We start from the raw sequence: 19,568 nt of genomic DNA, 5'->3' as shown, positions 1-19,568 counted from the left end.
ACTGTTTCCATTTTAAGGCATCAAGGCAATAATTTGAGGCATTCAACTAGTGGAGACAATCTAGTAAGCCTAATTGGTTGGATGATAGGTCCTTAGCTGAGTGGGGATCCCCAGACATGAACTCATCAAGGTATAATGGGAATGCCTTAAGCACTTGAACAATAGAATCCTCATTCTGAGAGGGGGATTCCCCATAATGAACTGATCCAAGTTGCAAGAGAGAATAAACTAGTGATGAGCAAGCTTGAATCACTGGGTGATGGGCATGTGATGGGCCTAATGCAGGTATGTTCTAAGCTTCTGTTTTCTGTGCAAGAAGAAGACAAGCAGCTGAGGTGCTGAGAGACATGGCTTGAATGGGGGGTCCTCCCTCCGTCTCCAACCCACCTTGCAAACTTCAAACTGTTTGCTATCTGTGACCATCCAGGGGCATGTCTGCTGCATATGGAGACTTCTTGAAATAATTCAACCTAGCAGCACCTTCTCAAGGAGAACAGCCAAGTCAGCAGCTTATATTTTTTATTAAGATCACCTTTAGGCATTAAGACCACCTAAAGAAAGTCACGAGTCCGCTAAAATTCAGGCGGATGCCAGCCGAGTCATCAAACTACAGACTCTACACTCCTTTTGTTTCTCTGGACTCTGTAAATCTACTGGTGTGCAGGTGTAACTATGAGTGTGTGTGAAAGTCAGACTGCATTTTATTATTTTACTTGGATCAGTATAATAAAGCTAATCTTTTTCTTTGTTGAACTCAAGAACACCTGTTTGTTTAGTTTTTCACTGTGCTTCCTGCCAAGTCAGGATGGTTACTAAGTTGAACCCCAATACCCGTCTGTGCATGCACATTTGTCCACGCATACACAGGAAACCGGTGACGTAATTGGCGGGAGACAGTGGCAGCAAAACCCTCATCTAACATGATAGCACAGAGTGGGTGGACACCAGGACATGATTGATTCCACATAGACCAATAATAAGGTCATATGTCACTTTCTGGGGGGATGTATGTAAGCTAATCAGAGCTGGAGGTGCAAGATTGAATGAATCATAAGTGGTTGTAGCAGTTTGGTGCCCGTTGACTGAGGATAAAAGTTACCAACCGAGACCAAGAGGGGACACCATGAGCAGATTAAAACACCAAATTGGTGCCCAAAACAGTGACCTGCTGCATCATTAGCTGCAGTTTGGGGAGCTGTTGGTTGAACATTGTTGGAAGCAATGCGAGTTTTTTTACTACTTTGGAGATGCATGTCTTCTCACAGCATTTGTATTTGCTTAAAATATCTTTCAAATTTCATGGGATAACATCTTTAGTAGTTGTTTGATAAGTTTCTGCTCCTAGCTGCTGCCTGGTCCGTTGCTCGCAGTGACATCAGAGTAAATCAGTACAACTTGCGCATGCACAATGTTGGTGGCAAAGGCAGCCTTGGTTTTCTTCTGATCACAATGCTGAAACAGTTGAATACTCACTAAATTAGCAAGTATACCCTTTCCAAACCAAAACCTATTATGGTCAAACAAGGAAGGAGAGGGAAAAGAGGGGACCAATTTGACCCTTCCTCACCTGATCATAATAATGTACACTACACCACCACCACCACGCCCTCCCCCCACGCACGCACGCACGCACACACACAATCTGTAGCTGATTCTCCTTTTGCCACTATTCCAACCAGCACCAGGTTCTGGATTTTGCCAGATGGAGCACTGCTACTAGGTTAGGACTTCACAGAACAACCCTCAAACACCTCAGCAAATGGAACACAGGTACAGTATCTAGAGAGGTTCAAGACAACTCAGCCAAATAATTATCATAAAATATAGCAGAATCAAAGAAGCCTGGATTTTTCACAAACTATTTGTCTGATACAAACAGCAATAGGAGTTGCTGTTATGCAAATTAACCTGGGGAAAATATGGTTCACCATCAGCTCAATTGAAAAGGAGAATAATGTAAAAAAATCATATCATGCAAGCACTGAGGTTTTGTGAAGTTACCTTTTATGTGGATTGATTTCTGAAGCAGGTCCCTCACTTCTATGTCTATTCCCAAAAGGTCCCAAAGAGGATACTGTTTCAGATTTCTGGCGAATGATATGGGAACAGAAATCCGCTACTATAGTTATGTTAACAAATGTAAAAGAGAAGAAGGAGGTGAGTATGTGAACACACAGATTACATTATTGAAAACATGACATTCTGCCTATTTTAAATACCCTTTCTTGTGAGGAATATGTATCATTGATTTTGATTATTAGTTTAATATTTTCACCAATAAATTCTTTCTTAAAAACTGTTCTTGATCAGTTTTTACTGATTCACACGCAAGATTACAGATTCCAGCTGGTTCCATTTCCTGGAATACCTCTGCCGTGAAACCTCAATGTTTAGCTTGTCCAGTGACATGGTAGTGCGGCAACAATTAAACCACCTGAAATATAAAATTAACTTAGATTTTAAATTAAAATATATTATCAGCAAATGTATTTTTAAGTTTTATCTACAAAATGAGTAAAAGGAATGAAGACACTTGTTTCTATTGCAAAAGGATTAGGGAGGATTGGAGTCTGTACCATTGAATGGTTTCAAGGAGATATATATTTCCAATAAAAAGGGGAAAGAGGGATATGGGGAACAGATGGGGAGGTGGATTTGAGACCAGGAGAGACCAGCCATGATCTGATTGAATGACAAAGCAGGCTTGAAGGGCTGAATTGGCATGTTTCTGCCCCTAATTCCTATGTATTACAGGCACTTTTCAAACTGTAACCAAGGGCTTGACTTTCAATTCGGGGTCAGGGAGCTGACACCCCAATAGTTTCCAGGTGCTGACCTCTTGTATAGTTCTTCACTGTACAAAAAGAAGCCCTTTGGCCTATCATATCTGCACTAGCCATCGAGCACCTACCTATTCTAATCCGATTTTCCTGCATTTGATCTATAGTCTTGTATGCTATGGTGCTTCAAGTTCTCATCTAAATACTTGTTAAATGTTGTGAGAAATCCTGCCTCTACCATCCTTTCAGACAATGCATTCCAGATTCCCACCATCCTATGGATGAAAAGGTGATCCCTTCTAAATCTCCGATCCCTCACCTTAAATCAAAGCCCCCTGGTTATTGACGCAGTCTAATAAGGGGAAAGATTCATTCCTATCTATCTATATCCCTCATAATTTTGCACTCCATTCAGCCTGCATTGCCCATGTGGCACAATCTTCAAATATAAATGCCCTAATTGGGCCAGCAGGGGTTCATGCAGGGTGTCAAAGCCAACCTGCAGCTATCTTGTAGAAGAGGAGGCAAAACGTAAGAACATAACGTAAGAACATAACGTAAGAACATAACGTAAGAACATAACGTAAGAACATAACGTAAGAACATAACGTAAGAACATAACATACGAACATAACATACGAACATAACATACGAACATAACATACGAACATAACATACGAACATAACATACGAACATAACATACGAACATAACATACGAACATAACATACGAACATAACGTAAGAAATAGGAGCAGGAGTAGGCCACCTAGCCCTTCGAGCCTGCCCACCTTTCAATAAGATCATGGCTGATCTGAAGTGGATCGGTTCCACTTTCCCGCTTTCTCCCCATAACCCTTAATTCCCTTGTCTATCAAAAACCTATCTACCTGTGACTTAAATATATTTAGCGAGGTAGCCTCCACCACTTCAACAGGCAGAGAATTCCAGAGATTCACCACCCTTTGATTGAAGAAGTTCCTCCTCAACTCTGATCTGAACTGTCCCCCCCCTTATCTTGAGGCTGTGCCCTCTAGTCCTGCTATCCTTTCTAAGCGGGAAGAATCTCTCTACCTCTACCCTATCCATCCCTTTCATTATCTTACACGTCTCTATAAGATCCCCCCTCATCCTTCTAAACTCCAACGAGTACAAACCCAATCTATTTAGTCTCTCTTCATAGTCAAACCCCCTCAACTCCGGTATCAGCCTAATGAACCTCCTCTGCACTCCCTCCAAGGCCAGTATATCCTTGCGCAAGTGCGGCGACCAAAACTGCACACAGAGGGCCAGCAGTCTCACTACAGACAAAAGTGGCCAAACAGCCAACTGAAAGAAGCTATGCCTAATCCAGGACAAAAACCTCTCGTGACAAAATATTTTCAGCATGAAAAAAAATGTTCTCCACATTGCACCTGGCAGCTGCGCATGAATGTACTTCAAACAGTTTGGATTTAGCAATGTACAATTTGAAAATTGCCTTCAGGTCCTCCCCAGCCTTGTTAGCAAGTTCCTCAAGGACCTTAACGGGTCATTAGTTAGAGGTGACTGGGCTCCTGACTACTTTCCCCACCGCCCCCCCCATGAAAATTGCAACACATTCCAAGGTATTGCAACACTAATATGTTATTTTCAAAATTAATTCTCTTCCCAGTAATCCTACCCGATTACACAATACCCGGTCTAAAATAGCCTGTTACCCGGTTGGTTGCAGAATGTATTGTTGTAAGAAACTGTCCCAAAGACGCTATGAACTCAGCCTCCAGGCTACTTTTGCCACCTTGATTAAGTGTCCAATCTCTATGAAGATTAAACTCTCCCATGATTATTCTAGTTGGTGGAGATGTCCTTTAAAGATGCATTCACTAGCTTCATAACCTGCAGAACTGAACTATTTATACTGTGGTTGCTAGGACTTGAGGGTCAGATTCCAGGCTGAAATTTTCCAGACCCATTGACAGTGGACTGGGGGTGGGAAGGCTGACAAAATGGTGAGGGAAGACAACAGGGGAGAGCATGCCTAACATTGTCCTGACACTTTTTTTCCCTCATGGTGTAAATAGTGGTAGAGCCACATGTCCAATTGAATAACTTAAGTAGTTTAAGCATATTGTCAGAGGCCTATAACCACATGGAGAGACTATCAAGTTAACCTAGCGGCCTTCCAGTGGGCTCAGATGTGGGGGACGTGGGGTCCTCCTTTCTGGGCACTCCTTACACCAGAAGGGTTCCCTTGGTGGCAATGTTTACCTCTGTGGCAATGGCACTACATGCCCCCAGCCATTTTAGGCCTCAGCAACCGACTGAATCAGGATCATCTATTCTTTCCCACCCCATATTCAGCACCCTTGGAATTGGGGTCTCTTCTTCTCCTGCACCCTACATTTAGCACCCACTGAATAAGGGTCCCATTGTCTCTATTCCACCCCACATTCCTGGTGATGGTGCCCCCTGCTGTCTCTACTCAGTTCTTAGTAGTTGACCTCCCTGACCACCTACTTCCATTAATAGGGAGGATGTCCCTGGCAGAAGCATGACCTCTCTCCTTCTGTTAACCTTCATCACGAAGGCCTCCAGCCCTATATTCATGTAACTGGGAACCCTCGCTCTTCCTTGGTGCTCCGATTGCTTACTTTCTCTTGTAGCCAATTGCACTTTGGCAGGCAGTCAGCAACTTCCTTCTAATGACTGCACCTTCCGTTAAGGGAGAGCAGGCTGCCTTTAAGAGATGCAGGCTCACTGAACATTTTTTATCTAGGCGTGCTGCTGGAACCCCTGTTGACAGATCAGTCAGCCAGCAGCAACAGTCATGCTTAACAGAACCACCATTGGAATGAGGAGGTCGACTGAAATTTGCATGTTGTCTATATCAAAAGAACTGGCTCTCAGATTGCGAATCATGAGTATTGTATCCCATAAATGGGAGAAAACTTGGTTTTACCCATGGACAGCATAGTAGTTCTACTCATTGTGCCATATGTTTGCCAGTCAGTAAATCACACCAAAATATTAAATGAATGTCATCAAATTTTGATGTTGTCATATTGTTCTATGATTAGTAAGAATTTGATCATGTTTGAGTTATAAGGAGAGGCTGGATAGACTGGGATTTTTTTTCTCTGAACGCAAGAAGCTTAGGGGTGATCTTATAGAGTTTATAAAATAATGAGGGACACAGATCAGCTAGATAGTCAACATCTTTTCCCAAAGGTAGTAGAGTCTAAAACTAGAGGGCATTGGTTTAAGGTGAGAGGAGAGAGATACAAAAGGATCCAGAGGGGCAATTTTTTCACACAGGAGGTGGTGAGTGCCTGGAATGAGCTGCCAGAGGCCGTGGTAGAGGTGGGTGCAATTTTTCTTTTAAAAAGCATTTAGATAGTTACATGGATAAGATGGGTAAAGAGGGATATGGGCCAAACGCAGGCAATTGGGACTAGCTTAGTGGCTTAAAATAAAGGGCGGCATGGACAAGTTGGGCCAAAGGGCCTGTTACCATGCTGTAAACCTCTGTGACCCCTATAGTGAAGGGTTTAGATGATTTATCATCTGCCATTTTATTATACTGTTTCTGATTCAAGATAAATAGAGGAATAAAAAACATTTTCTATAATGGACCATGCATAGCTACCAAAGAAATTATTGTTGAAATGAATTGTATTTTTATTGTACTGATTATATTTAAATACGTGCTTATGCCTGCAGGAGAAGTGTTACAAGTACTGGCCCGACCAGGGAATGTGGACGTATGGAGCAATTCGGGTATCAGTAGAAGACGTCACAGTTCTTGTGGATTATACCATACGCAAATTCACCATACAGAATGCAAGTATTTTCTGGATTTTATTTATTTGGTGAACTATATTAGTTGCAGAAGGAAGTTCTGATTAATCAAATTTTAGAAAAGTAAATACCCATTATTTTCTATATGACAGATATTGTTACCACCTTCAGAAATGTTTCAGTTTGATAAAATTTAATTCCCAGATGAAAAAACCCATGTAAATAAGATTTTACTTGTTAATATAGTAAAGTGTAATATAAAAATACACTCAAAACCAAGACAGTTGGAAATACTCAGTGGATCTGGCAATATCTATAGAGAGAGAAACCAAGTTAATGTTCCACGTTCATCAGGTAACAATTCTGCTTTACTGTCCATAGCTGCTGCAACTGTTGAGAATTTCCAACATTTTCCGCTTTTAGTTCAGATTTCCAGCACCTGCAGCATATTTCTTACATAAAAATACATACTTGTTGTTAGCTTGCATGATATTCTTAGCATTACAGAATTATTATGGGAATCTTTTGCTTCATTTTTCCTGAGTACATGTTTACTGCAACATTTCTTCATAGTCCTCACATTGCTGCAAAATGATATTCCTTAGCTTCCAATCTTATACAGCAGGACCCAGCTTTCCTGGCCCCCATGACCAGTTAGTATGACCTATTTCTCATCATCTATCTGCATGGCCCGTCTGAGTGTGATTACAGAATTAGTTAGAGATTATGGATAGGAAATTTCTCTCCACCTGGACTGTTAGGTGTCCCAACTTATATCAGCTAATGTTTAGTGATGATTGAACTACATATACTTCATTTTCCTGGTCTGTTTGGAATATGAAAGTATCCCAACAAATATATCACCCCGCCTGTAATGGAAATTAAAGTTTCATTGAAATGTTGTGATGGAAGTTTTTAAAATACGTCCTCAAGAGCCATTTTCTTCCCAAGTGCCCCCCACCTCCCCTCCATTGAAGGTTCTGTTGGAGTATAGGTAATAGATAGCAAGCAAGTCTACAGTATTACTGGAAGATGTAGTGTACTTCGCATTCGAAAAGGTACCATACAAATAGTTAATATACCAGATTAATATGCACATGGAGCTGGGGGTGATATATGAACACAGATCAAGAAATGATTAATGAAGAAAAGCAGAGAAGGGGGGTTAAACAATGCATTTCAAATTTGGCCAACAATGACAAATGGAGGACCACAAGGATCAGTGCCGAGGACTCAGATATTTACAGGCTACATTAATGAGACCAAAACTGATCTATCAAGGTTTGTCGATAATATAAAGCTAAGGAGGAATGTAAGCTGTGAGGAGAACACAAAGAGGCTGCAAAATGCTATAGACAGGTTAAGTGAATGGACAACAAGGTTGCAGATGGAGTATAATGGGGGAACTGTCAGGTTATTCACTTTGATTGTAAAACCAGAATGTTTTAAAAGGCGTGGAACTGCTAAATGTTGATATTAAGTGAGACTTGGGTGTACTTATACAAGGAATACCAAGTTAGTATGTAAGTACAGGAGGCAGTTAGGAAGGAAAATGTCATTTTATTCTTTATTGGGGATTAATATATTGAAGTTTAATGTAAAAAATATACTAAACACCAAAAAGGTTGGAATTACTCGGTGGAAATCACACTGGAGTACTGTCTGCAGTTTAGATTTTCACAACATTTAAATGTACTTGTGCCTTTCTCAATGTGTGAGAATCATGTGATTGTTCATTTGTTACAGCAAAGAGTGGCCAACAAATCTCCGAGGCTAGTGACACAGCTTCACTTCACGAGCTGGCCTGATTTTGGCGTGCCATTTGCACCCATTGGCATGCTCAAATTTCTGAAGAAGGTTAAAGTGGTGAATCCCTCACATTCAGGACCTATTGTGGTTCATTGCAGGTAATTGCTGAATATATTTTACATCCTTCTGCAGTGTTATGTGACAGTTTATTAATATGCATTATAAACACAAGCTATTTAATCTGTATTGCTATCAAGAAATGTTATAAGAAAAGAACTATTGATAATTAATGATTGTATAAGAGTAGCATTGTGCTTCTTCTGTATTACCTTGATAAAGAACACATTGGTCAGAATTTTATGTTGTTTGGTTGGACACATGCCATGTTTCAGTATGAAATGCCAATTGAATGTTCTGAACACTGTCTTGTGCCCAATTTCCTTTAAAAACTCTTGAGTTGATGTTGCAAAATAAATTTTATCAGTTGATGTTTATCCTATACTTAATGCATAAAGCATAAGTGGACTACCTGTGAGTTAACCATCTGAATTATTCTGACCTCATAGATGATAAAGCGGTAAATGAAATTGAGGTTAATAATCTACCAATGTTGCTCATTTCCATGTGACTGTTTTTCCTTTGGGTTCTTTGCTTTGCTTCTCTCTTGCCCTCTCACCTTCTCTCTTTCTCTCACTCTCTTTCTCACTATTCCCCTCTCTCCCCCGCCAGCTCTCCCCCCCCCTCCCCCGCCAGCCCTACCCCCTCCTTAAATGTGTTCAATGATGGAGCATCCATAACCCTTTGGCATTGAGAATTCCAAAAATTCACAATGACTAGACTGAAGTAATTTTGCCCATCTGAACCCTGAGACTGTACCCCAAGTTACCCTGACCAGCAGAAACAGTAGGCGGTGGCGATGGCCTAGTGGTAGTAACATAAGAACGTAACATAAGAACGTAACATAAGAACGTAACATAAGAACGTAACATAAGAACGTAACATAAGAACGTAACATAAGAAATAGGAGCAGGAGTAGGCCATCTAGCCCTTCGAGCCTGCCCCGCCATTCAATAAGATCATGGCTGATCTGAAGTGGATCAGTTCCACTTTCCCGTTTTCTCCCCATAACCCTTAATTCCCTTGTCTGTCAAAAACCTATCTACCCGTGACTTAAATATGTTTAGCGAGGCAGCCTCCATCACTTCAACGGGCAGAGAATTCCAGAGATTCACCTTTAATTTTGATAAATTCACATTTATCGTTGGTTTATTAATCCAGAAACTCAGCTAATGTTCAGGGGACCTGGGTTCGAATCCCACCACAGCAGATGGTGGAATTTGAATTCAATAAAATATATCTGGAATTAAGAATCTACTGATGACCATGAAACCATTGTCAATTGTCAGAAAAACCCATCTGGTTCATAATACCCTTTAGGGAAGGAAATTTGCTGTCTTTACCTGGTCTGTCCTACATGTTGCTGTGGCTCTGGAGTCACATGATAAACTCTCAAAGGCTCTTGGGCAATGAGGGACAGGCAACAAATGCTGGCCAGCCAGAGACTCCTGTCACAAATGAATTAAAAAAAACTGTGTTTACCCTATGGAGCTCTTTCAGAATTCTGTAGGTTTCAATGAGATTGCCTCTTATTCTTCCAGACTCCAGAGAATATGAACCCAGTTTGCTCAGCTTCCCGTCACAGGATAGCTTTTTCCCCAAAGACTAATTCCATGAAACTTCACTGTACCTCCTCCAGTATATCATTCCTTATAGATGGAGACCAAAGCTGAAAAATTCAAAGACTTTGTGTAATTTACTTAGTCCTCTACCTCTCCAGAATACCATATCCAAAGAGGGCATTGGTAACCATGGACTTCCATTGCATTGGTATATGATAATGCTTGGCAAAGTACTGCAATGGTTTGCTATTGCCTCCTGGAGTATGTCTGGGGAAACTCTCCTGCTCGACTGCCAGAAATCAGGCGTACTGGAAGGATTTACATTCTGATAATCAACCTGTTAGGCCACATTATAAATCCACTTCCCATTGTCATTAAATCCTGAAGTAGGACTTGAACCCAGAAATTCTGGCCCAGAGGTTGGGACATTACCCACTGCACCACAAGAATTCACTTGCTTGACAGTTCTAAGCTTGAGATGTGGGGCACCACTGAAGTTATAGAGATCCCACAATCAAGGAAAAAATCTTGAAATATGTCATCATTCTGTTACACTTTGAAAGTATGATTTCTGAGCCAGGATTTTTGCTTTAGTGATTTCCCCAGCGTAGTGTTGTTGAATAAGGTTTGTTTTGCATCTGAATTGCCTGGTGTTCACACTAGCATTCCAGCCCAGGCTATCTGAATAATCTTTCAGGTTTAATCCTTGTCTGTGCCAGAGAACCCAGCTCTGAGGATGAAGGGGATTTCAAAGGTTTGGAGCAGAGAACAAGGCTCAGAGAATAGCCATTTATTCTATACCTTTAAATGACTATAACTAATTCCATATCTTGATGATGGTGGATTGAGGGCAATAATGGTGTTCAATTTGAAATACCCTCTGACTTACCAAGACAAAATCCAGATGCCAGTAATAAGCAAGTATTCCCTGCATCAAATTAATATGGTGGTAATGATGGAGACTCCAATGATATCCCATCCTCACCCACTTATATCTCTCTGATATTAGTGTGGAATTAGTCGCTTTGAGCCGAAAATCCCAAAGGGCAGCAAAATAGCAGGACCACAACTGAAACATTGCCAGTTAACTTCTCCACCCATTTTGTATGCCTAGCTTCCAAAATTGGACACAGTTGAAGAGAAAAATCACAATGTGCCTTTTGTTTGTGTTAACAGCTTTGTAACATTGACGCATTTGGCTCAGATTGATCTCCTAAGAAACTGCAACAAATCTCAATGACTTAACCTGAGAGATTTCAGGACGGGTAAAGGTCTATTGGAAGGCAAGCATTAAACTATATAGTTTATTCATTAGTGTCACAAGTAGGCTTACATTAACGCTGCAATGAAGTTACTGCAAAAATCCCCTAGTCATCACATTTCAGCACCTGTTTGGGTCGATGCATCTAACTAGCGCGCCTTTCAGACTGTGGGAGGAAACTGGAACACCCAGAGGAAACCCACTCAGACACAGGGAGAATGTGCAGACTCCACACAGACAATGACCCAAGCTAGGAATCAAACCCAGGTCCCTGGCGCTGTGAGGCAGCAGTGCTAACCATTGTGCCACCATGCCACATTAAGGGAATGCACAAGAGCAATTCGTCAACTTTGCAATTGCAATTATAAATTTGTTATTGAGTGTTTATTTTGCATTGTCTTTCATGTTTGCACACCCCCAAAAAAAGCAGGCACTAATGAGCCTAATTTCTCTCATCCATCATTTTATGTATTTCATTTCAATACTCCCTTCAGCATCTCCTTTTGGAAGCAGCTCCATTAAAGTTTATGAAATAGCTATATCAGTCTCTGCGCATTCCCCTTGAAGGAAATCCACTGCTAAACATCTTTTTATCTATACCTTCATAAGGGGAGTTTGGATATGTCAAGTTTTGATGCTTCTGCTAATCCTACCATGGGATTTGAACTTTATTTTACACAACCTTATATATTAATTCTGTGAACCATTCTGCTCATGTATTATGAAGTTTCTTTCTTAGAAATCAATACTGGTAGCACTGCTGGTATCTGTAAGCAGAGCGCATCAGCTATAAGCTCTTGTGTAGACAGCTCTTTCCTCTTTGCATAACACAAGGTTGTTCTCGCTTTAATCCAAATCCAAAATCTTTCCAATTGTTTCAGGAGACAATTTCTTAATCTCTTTATGCTTCATGCTTGTCCTTCAGAAGTGGAACATAGGTTTCAGTGTGGAGATGTGCTTTATACTGTTGTACTCAGGGAACCTAGGCAATTGTGTATTTCCCTTGAAATCTTTTCTCGAGAAAGCTACTGTCAAAGTAATATGTACGTTGCATTATTACCAGCCTGCAAGATAACAATCCTTAGTGAAAGGTCAGGCCACCTGTGCCATAGGAACCTCAGAAGCTTGTTTGAGGAAATGTCTCCAAGATATATGTAATATCTAAAGAAAATATCAGCTAAGCCATCAGTCATTTAATCTACCCTCAGAAAACCAACTTTTATAGCCCCCTACAAATACACTCACCACCTGATTGGACCTCAAGCATATCAGAATATTAATATCATAAGGGATGATAACTGAGTGATTAAAATAGACAGTTACCTGCTTATGGTGGTATCGCTTGTCCTTTGAATGATGTTATGTCATTCATTCCTAATTCTGGTCTGATCAGACATGGAGGTTGTTTTGGGAATTAGTGTTTGCCTAAAAGTCTTTGGAATTCCCTATTCTGCCTCATCTGGGCAAAACAAAAATGTGTATGGTGTAGCCTAAGGTAGAGACAAATACATGACACAGAATGTTTGCAGTGAGCAGAATCCGTGTGGCACTGGCCTGCTCCTATGATACTTCTGTAACATTATCCTGCACATAGACAGGCAGGATGTATATCTCCATAATTTGGCCTGAAATGTGGTCCAAGATCAACATTTTAAAATAAATGAAAACATAATTGATATTTCATTTAAAACCATTAAATGAAGTGGTGAGTGAAAAGTGAAATTAAAATCTTCCTCCTATCCGTTGTCAGAATGTCTGTATTTTACAATCTGAATGTACAGCAGCACCACTTGAAGTCGATAACAGGCATTCTTAAAAGTGGAATGTGCTGCTTTGGTGGTTGAAATGTGGTTCTTTGTGCATGCTATGGTTAGCACCTACCCGTACACACAATTCACAATGTGAGAGATGTATAAAACCGTATCGTACATGATCTGGCACAAAAAACAGGTTTTATCACCAAGCCACACAATTCTTTTTGAATTAATCACAATGTCAGTAAGTTAAATTTAGTCTAAATATGTAGCAGAGGGGGAGCCTTCCAGAGATGCCTGCTTTTAGAATCTAGCAAAGAAGCAAACAGGCAGTGACACTGGTGCTGCCTTAAGTACAAACCTGATGGTGTTTTAATGGGGAGTCAGGTTTGTGAACTGTGGGATCACAAATGAAACATGCCAATCCATAGCACAGGGCCCCCAGGTGACCAAGGGATGGGAAGAGGTTTGGATAGTGTTTACATTTGAAATACTATGCCTGTGAAATACTTGCAAATCACACATTCCAAGAAAATATTTTCAGTTCACAACATTTAGGTTTTTCCCCTGTTGACTTACGACGTGGCAAATCTGGACTTATCGTTATTCATCGCTCGCTCCCAGTCTCATCCCCTCCCCTGAACCAGCACAAGCAGCTCTTTAAGACTCAGCCAGAGGAACTGGGATACTGTCCAAGGAAAGTGTGGAGCTGGCCTGGTTACAGAGGAGACTGCTCAGGTTTTATAAAGCAAGTCCTTCTTCACAAAGACTGGATAAGGATCGCCTCCTGCTGTTGTGCTCAGTCGATTCACAGCAGCAGGGAAAGATATCGAACCTGTCATGCAAAACTGGCAGTGGTTTTGATTACTTCCTACATCCCCTTGCTTTACATGGCAAATAAATAGTTTTTTAAAAAAAAGATTGCTAACAAATGCCTGCTGACCAAGCTGTTCCATTCTTCCCCAAACTGGGGAAGTAATTTGAAGTTATGAATAAATTAATTCCTGAAGTGATGGGTTCCCTACCTGGTAGATGAGTCAGTACTATAACATTTGGAATGAATTGTTATGTGCTGCCAGGGCAGTGTGTTTGCCCCACCTCAGACTGTGAGGTAAAATTGGTTATTCAGGCACCTGAGATTAGAATGAATGTGTCACACTTGTTTAATTTGGAATTATTATTCAAAACTCCATTTATTATTCTTGACATAGGGAGAATTGCTCAACACATACCAGACCATTATTACCTGCATGGGTTTTGCCTATAGTTTGCCCAAAGGAAGTGAGTTACTATGATGAAATAATGTAAATGAAAATTTCTGAAATTCTTAGTTAAGAGAACGTTCGAGGCCACATGTACTTTTAAACTTTAAAAGTGCATAGGAAATCGGAGCAGGAGTAGACACAAAGCCCAGCAAGCCAGATCCGCCATTTAATACAATCATGGCTGATCTTGAGTGGCACGGTTGCACAGTGGTTAGCACTACTGTCTCACAGCACCGGGGACGCAGATTCAGTTCCTCACTTTTCCACAAAAAAATCACCTCCTCTCGGATTCAAGTATAAGTTTGTTTATTAGTGTCACAAGTAGACTTACATTAACACTGTGAAAATTCCTCAGTTGCCACACTCCGGTACCTGTTCGGGTACACTGAGGGAGAATTTAGCACGGCCAGTGCATCTAACCAGCATGTCTGGGGTCACTGTCTGTGTGGATTTTGCACATTCTCCCCATGTCTGCATAGGTTTCCTCCCACAGTCCAAAGATATCCAAAGAGTAGTGTCAGAGGGGATTAGCAAGGTAAATATGTGGGGTTAATGGGATAGAGCCTGGGTGGAATTGTTGCCGGTGCAGGCTCGATGGGCAGAATGGCCTCTTTTTGCACTGTAGGGATTCTATGAATTCCATTTTCCCGCCTGCTTCCCGTATCCCTTAAATCCCAAGAGACCAAAAATTTGCCTATTCTGGATTTTAAATGTGTTCAATGATGGAGTACCCACAGCCGTCTAGAGTGGAGAATTCCAAAGATTCATGTCTCCTTTAGTGAAGAAATTTCTCCTCATCTCAATCCTGAATGATTGGCTCCTCAGCCTGAGACTATGACCTCATGTTTTAGATTCACTGGCCAGTGGAAACCACTTCTCAGCATCTACCTTATCAAGCCCCTTCAGAATTCTGTACGTTTCAATGAGATCACCTCCCATTCTTCTAAACTCCAGAGAACATAAGCCCAGTTTACTTAGCCTCTTGTCATTGGGCAATCCCTTCATCCCAGGGCCCAGTTTAGTGAACTTTCACTGTACCACCTCTAATGCAAGTACATCCTTTTTTAAATGTGGAGATCAAAACTGCGCTCAGTACTTCAGATGCTGGCTGTATCTAACTTTCTGCATTGCTTATACCAGCACACCCGGTTCTATTTGAACATCAACAGTTTCAGGTTTTGCACCTTTTAAAAAATTCTGCTTTTTTAATACCATGACCAAAATGAGTAAGCAGAATCACTTTTCTAAATCTAATGCAATGTCAGTTGTTGGAAATTATATAAACTTGTAGCTTGGTGACATGCAAGTGTGACAGTGCATTGGGAGGGATAGGAATGGGACCTGAATAAACATTCCATGTATATATATTCCAAATTTCACCTTGAGAATCTGAATGGTGTGACAGCACAGTAGTTTGTACTGCTGCCTCACAATGTCAGGGACCCAGGTTCGATTCCCAACTTGGGTCACTGTGCAGACTCTGCACATTCTCCCCATGTCTGTTTGGGTTTCCTCCGGGTGCTCCGGTTTCCTCGCACAGTCCAAAGACATGTTGGTTAGGTGCATTGGCTATGCTAAATTCTCCCCCAGTGTACCCAAACAGATGCTGGAGAGTGGCAACTAGGGGATTTTTACAGCAACTTCATTGAAGTGTTAATATAAGCCTACTGGTGACAGTAATAGATAAACTTAAACTTGAGTTAGGGGGAAGGTGATTTCTCATAGCAAAGTGAGGAACTGTAGCTTTCCCCCCTTCTATGACCTAGAAAGGACAAAAACATGGGGTATGCCTTCAGTCCACCTAAGGCCATGGAATGGCACACAGCATGAAGGATTTGAAAAGAGGCGGAAACAAGTGAAGATGGGTTTTATTATTTCTAATGTTACATAGCCAATTGCAGCATGAAATTTGGAAATGTAACTCTCCTTTTTAAATTACAGTGCTGGTGTAGGTAGAACTGGAACATTCATAGTTATCGATGCTATGATAGATATGATGTATGCAGAGAAGAAAGTGGATGCCTTTGGTTTTGTGTCAAGAATTCGGAGTCAGCGTTCACAGCTGGTTCAAACTGATGTAAGTATTAACCGGTTCCTATCATGTTTTCCTGTTAGGTTGGAATGGCACCCAAAAGGAGGGGGGGGGGGGGAATGTGTTAATTTTTGTCTCATTTTCTCTCTCAGACTGCTGTTTGCCCCAATTTGTTTAATTTATTTTCATTACTATGCATATGGCTAATGCCTGAATACAGCTCTGGCAGTGTCTCAGGAACTATCCTCTGCTTCTAATGGATATCTGTATAATTTATGACATTGTAAAGCTATGCCACACATCTCGATGTGAACGCGGTTTTCATTCCCTTCACTGTTCCTTGCAGATGCAGTACTCCTTCATTTATCAAGCTCTCCTTGAGCATTACTTATACGGTGACACAGAGCTGGATGTGAGCTCTTTGGAGAAGCACATACAGAAGCTTCACAGCAAAGCAGGACAGTTTGATATCACAGGCTTAGAGGAAGAGTTTAATGTGAGTCAGTAAGTTCATAACCAGAGAAGAGGTAGTTATTTAACTTTGCACGAGCTGTAAAAATTATTCTTTGGATTGTAAAATCTAATAATTGTATCATTAAAACACTGTATTCTATTACAATGTAATGTTATTTTTAAGACTATTTAGTGTCCACTGTAAAACATTGAATCCAATACTGAATAGATACTTGATTCTCATGATTCTGTTTTACATCCTCGCAGCTAGTAATGACATTCTACTCTCTGTTTTTATTCCAATTCCAATTCTCTTCTCGCACCTAGCCGTGGACTAAAGCTATTTCCACAGCTCATAATTCCTGGAACAGGTCAACAGTCTGTCGCCGGGGTTTGTAGCTTGAGGGTGCCACTCCACATCAAGTGTGGTTGAACAGGAGTCTCTCCCACTCTTGGAGCCAGCCATTGGCATGTTTGAAAGGATTTGCAGGTTGACACTAACACCTGTTTGACTGTCCACCAAAATGGCATGCAGCCTCATTAATGAGTGGGAGTAAGAAATCTAAGTGGCATTAGGTTCCTTTACTAAAATGGTATCTTGCACTAAGCATGGCTCAAGGTCCCATCCTGACCACTTCAGAAGCTTTGATGTCTTACAATCAGGATTTTCCAGCCTCCAGGCCATCTGCTTTCCAGCAGCTTGCCATTGGTGGGATCTTCCAGTCCTGCTAAGCTTGTGGCATTTTGTATGGCTTGCCCACACCGCTGCCAATGAATCCCCATAACAGGAGGTCCTGGTCCCATCAGCAGGAAGGGCTGGAAAATCCCTGCCAAAGAGAACAACGAACAATGTCCCCATTAATTTTCTAAAAAGTACAATTTCCTTCTTTTAAATGTTCTTTATTTTTGCTTCAGTACAGTTCAGTTTTCAAGCCAATTATTAAAAGTTTCTCATTTTTGACTGTTGTTTTGCCTTCATCTTTTCCATTCTATATTGTTCCTGTAGAAATTGACCACAGTGCGAATAAGGAAGGAGAATATGCGAACGGGAAATAAGCCAGTAAACATGAAAAAAGCCAGAGTCCTTCAGATCATTCCCTGTAAGTGATTTAAGATGTAAAATTAATGAACTGCCTTTCTTCATTTATTCCACCTTGGCATATTTTGAAATAACTCCCATTATCAAGCAGGAAAAAGTCACCTTAGGGACATCTTGTAAGCTCCCAGCCTCAGTTTCTCATGTTAGCTCTGTATTGTGACCACACTGTCAGAGGGAGGCTGTGAACAGAACAACATGCTTTCCCAAAAGGAAAAGTGGAGAAGTGTCAATTAATTCGACCAGAACCATTTGCCGTCTTCATTCCAGACAGAGTTTAAAAAGTGGCGTGGCCGGAGATTTCAGAAGAGGTTTCTGGCTTACTCACAGTGATGTGAGACAAAGGAAACAAATACAACAAGGGGTGAAATTCAAAGCAGTGCTACCGGTTATCTTAAATCTCATACCTTTTGTAGTCATTTGCATTTACTCGGAAATTTATCTTTCTAAATGAATTAAATGTTTAAAGAGTTGCAAAATGTCTCCGTGTTGCTACTGTTGGAGTGATTATTTTGATTTGACTTATTACTGTCACATGCATTCACATACAGAGAAAAGTATTGTTTCTTGCATGCTATACAAAGCATACCATTCATAGAGAAGGAAAGGAGAGAGTGCAGAATGTAATGTTACAGTCATAGCTAGGGTGTAGAGAAAGGTCAACTTAATGTGACAATGGGGGGAAGAAGTGTTCTTGAGTCACTTGGTATGTGATCTTAGACTTTTGTATCTTTTCTCTATAGAAGAGAGTATGTCCAGAATGCATGGACCAGTTGAACATGGCGGATAGGGAAGGGGGGTGGGGTCATGCATTACATTACCACCTGCATAATATTGTCCCATGAGAATATGGCTTAAGGTTGTCAAAATTGGCTCAAATTCATTTCTACTGATTTTATTTTTAAGTTGGTAAATACTCAGTGGAATAGCATATTACTTATATACTTGAATCAAAGCTAAGCTTTAAATTGATGGTATTACTTTGCTATTAACATGGGGAAATCAGAGGCACTTATTCCCTTTGCTTGTGTTGTCAGTTTCTTTGTAAAGGTCAGGTAAATGTGTATGCGTCTGCTGAGTTAAAAATGGCTCCTCATCGATGCAGCTTTAATCAGCAGATTGACAACATCTGGTTTCTAGCTTATCTAAATCTAAAATTCATACCTAGGGCAGAATCTGATACCCTCACTGGTGGTGAGTTTGGAGGCAGGCAGGACATGTACCCAGATGGGATGGACTTACCTGGGCCCCACCACCTTCATCAAACTGTAGAGTCCCTATAGTACAGAAGGAGGCCATTCGGTCTGTCGAGTCTACACCACTGAACATCTTACCAAACCCATCCCGTATCACCATGTATTTACTTTGCTAAACCCCTGAACCTGTAATAAGGGGCATTTAGCATAGCCAGTCCACCTAACCTGCATATCTTTGGACTTCAGCATCTGCCCGAATGAAGTTCTACGCACAAAGACCAAAGGTTGAAATCCCTGCCCTTGAGCCAATTGAGGCCCTTGAGTGACAGTTTAAGGACCACTTAAAGGCCTCATTCCATCACTGTTGGGATTAACCTAATGGCTGACAGGGCTGTAATCATGCAGCAGGCATGAAAACTGCTACCTTGTGGGCAGCTTGTCACCTCTGGCTGAAGGAGTCCCACGATCAAAGGCACTCATCGAGAAAGGGGCCCACTGAGAGCCAACCCCCAACTACCCCGCATC

At 41.1% G+C, this 19,568-nt stretch overlaps 1 protein-coding gene across 6 annotated transcripts in view; it reads left to right on the top strand.

Moving 5' to 3' along the window:
* Positions 1-19,568, top strand: part of ptprea (protein tyrosine phosphatase receptor type Ea) — a 261,033-nt gene that overhangs the window by 220,854 nt on the left and 20,611 nt on the right. For all 6 annotated transcript variants that reach the window (XM_080205632.1, XM_080205628.1, XM_080205629.1 and 3 more), the window contains 6 exons: positions 2,060-2,157; positions 6,481-6,600; positions 8,305-8,465; positions 16,208-16,343; positions 16,645-16,794; positions 17,758-17,851. In XM_080205632.1, the coding sequence (XP_080061758.1) occupies positions 2,060-2,157; positions 6,481-6,600; positions 8,305-8,465; positions 16,208-16,343; positions 16,645-16,794; positions 17,758-17,851 (759 nt within the window). The remainder of the gene's footprint in view (positions 1-2,059; positions 2,158-6,480; positions 6,601-8,304; positions 8,466-16,207; positions 16,344-16,644; positions 16,795-17,757; positions 17,852-19,568) is intronic.

Source organism: Carcharhinus amblyrhynchos, chromosome 17 (assembly GCF_965287045.1).
Source record: "Carcharhinus amblyrhynchos chromosome 17, sCarAmb.v2.hapA, whole genome shotgun sequence".
Lineage (NCBI taxonomy): Eukaryota > Metazoa > Chordata > Chondrichthyes > Carcharhiniformes > Carcharhinidae > Carcharhinus > Carcharhinus amblyrhynchos.
This window is presented reverse-complemented; position numbering and strand designations above follow the sequence as displayed.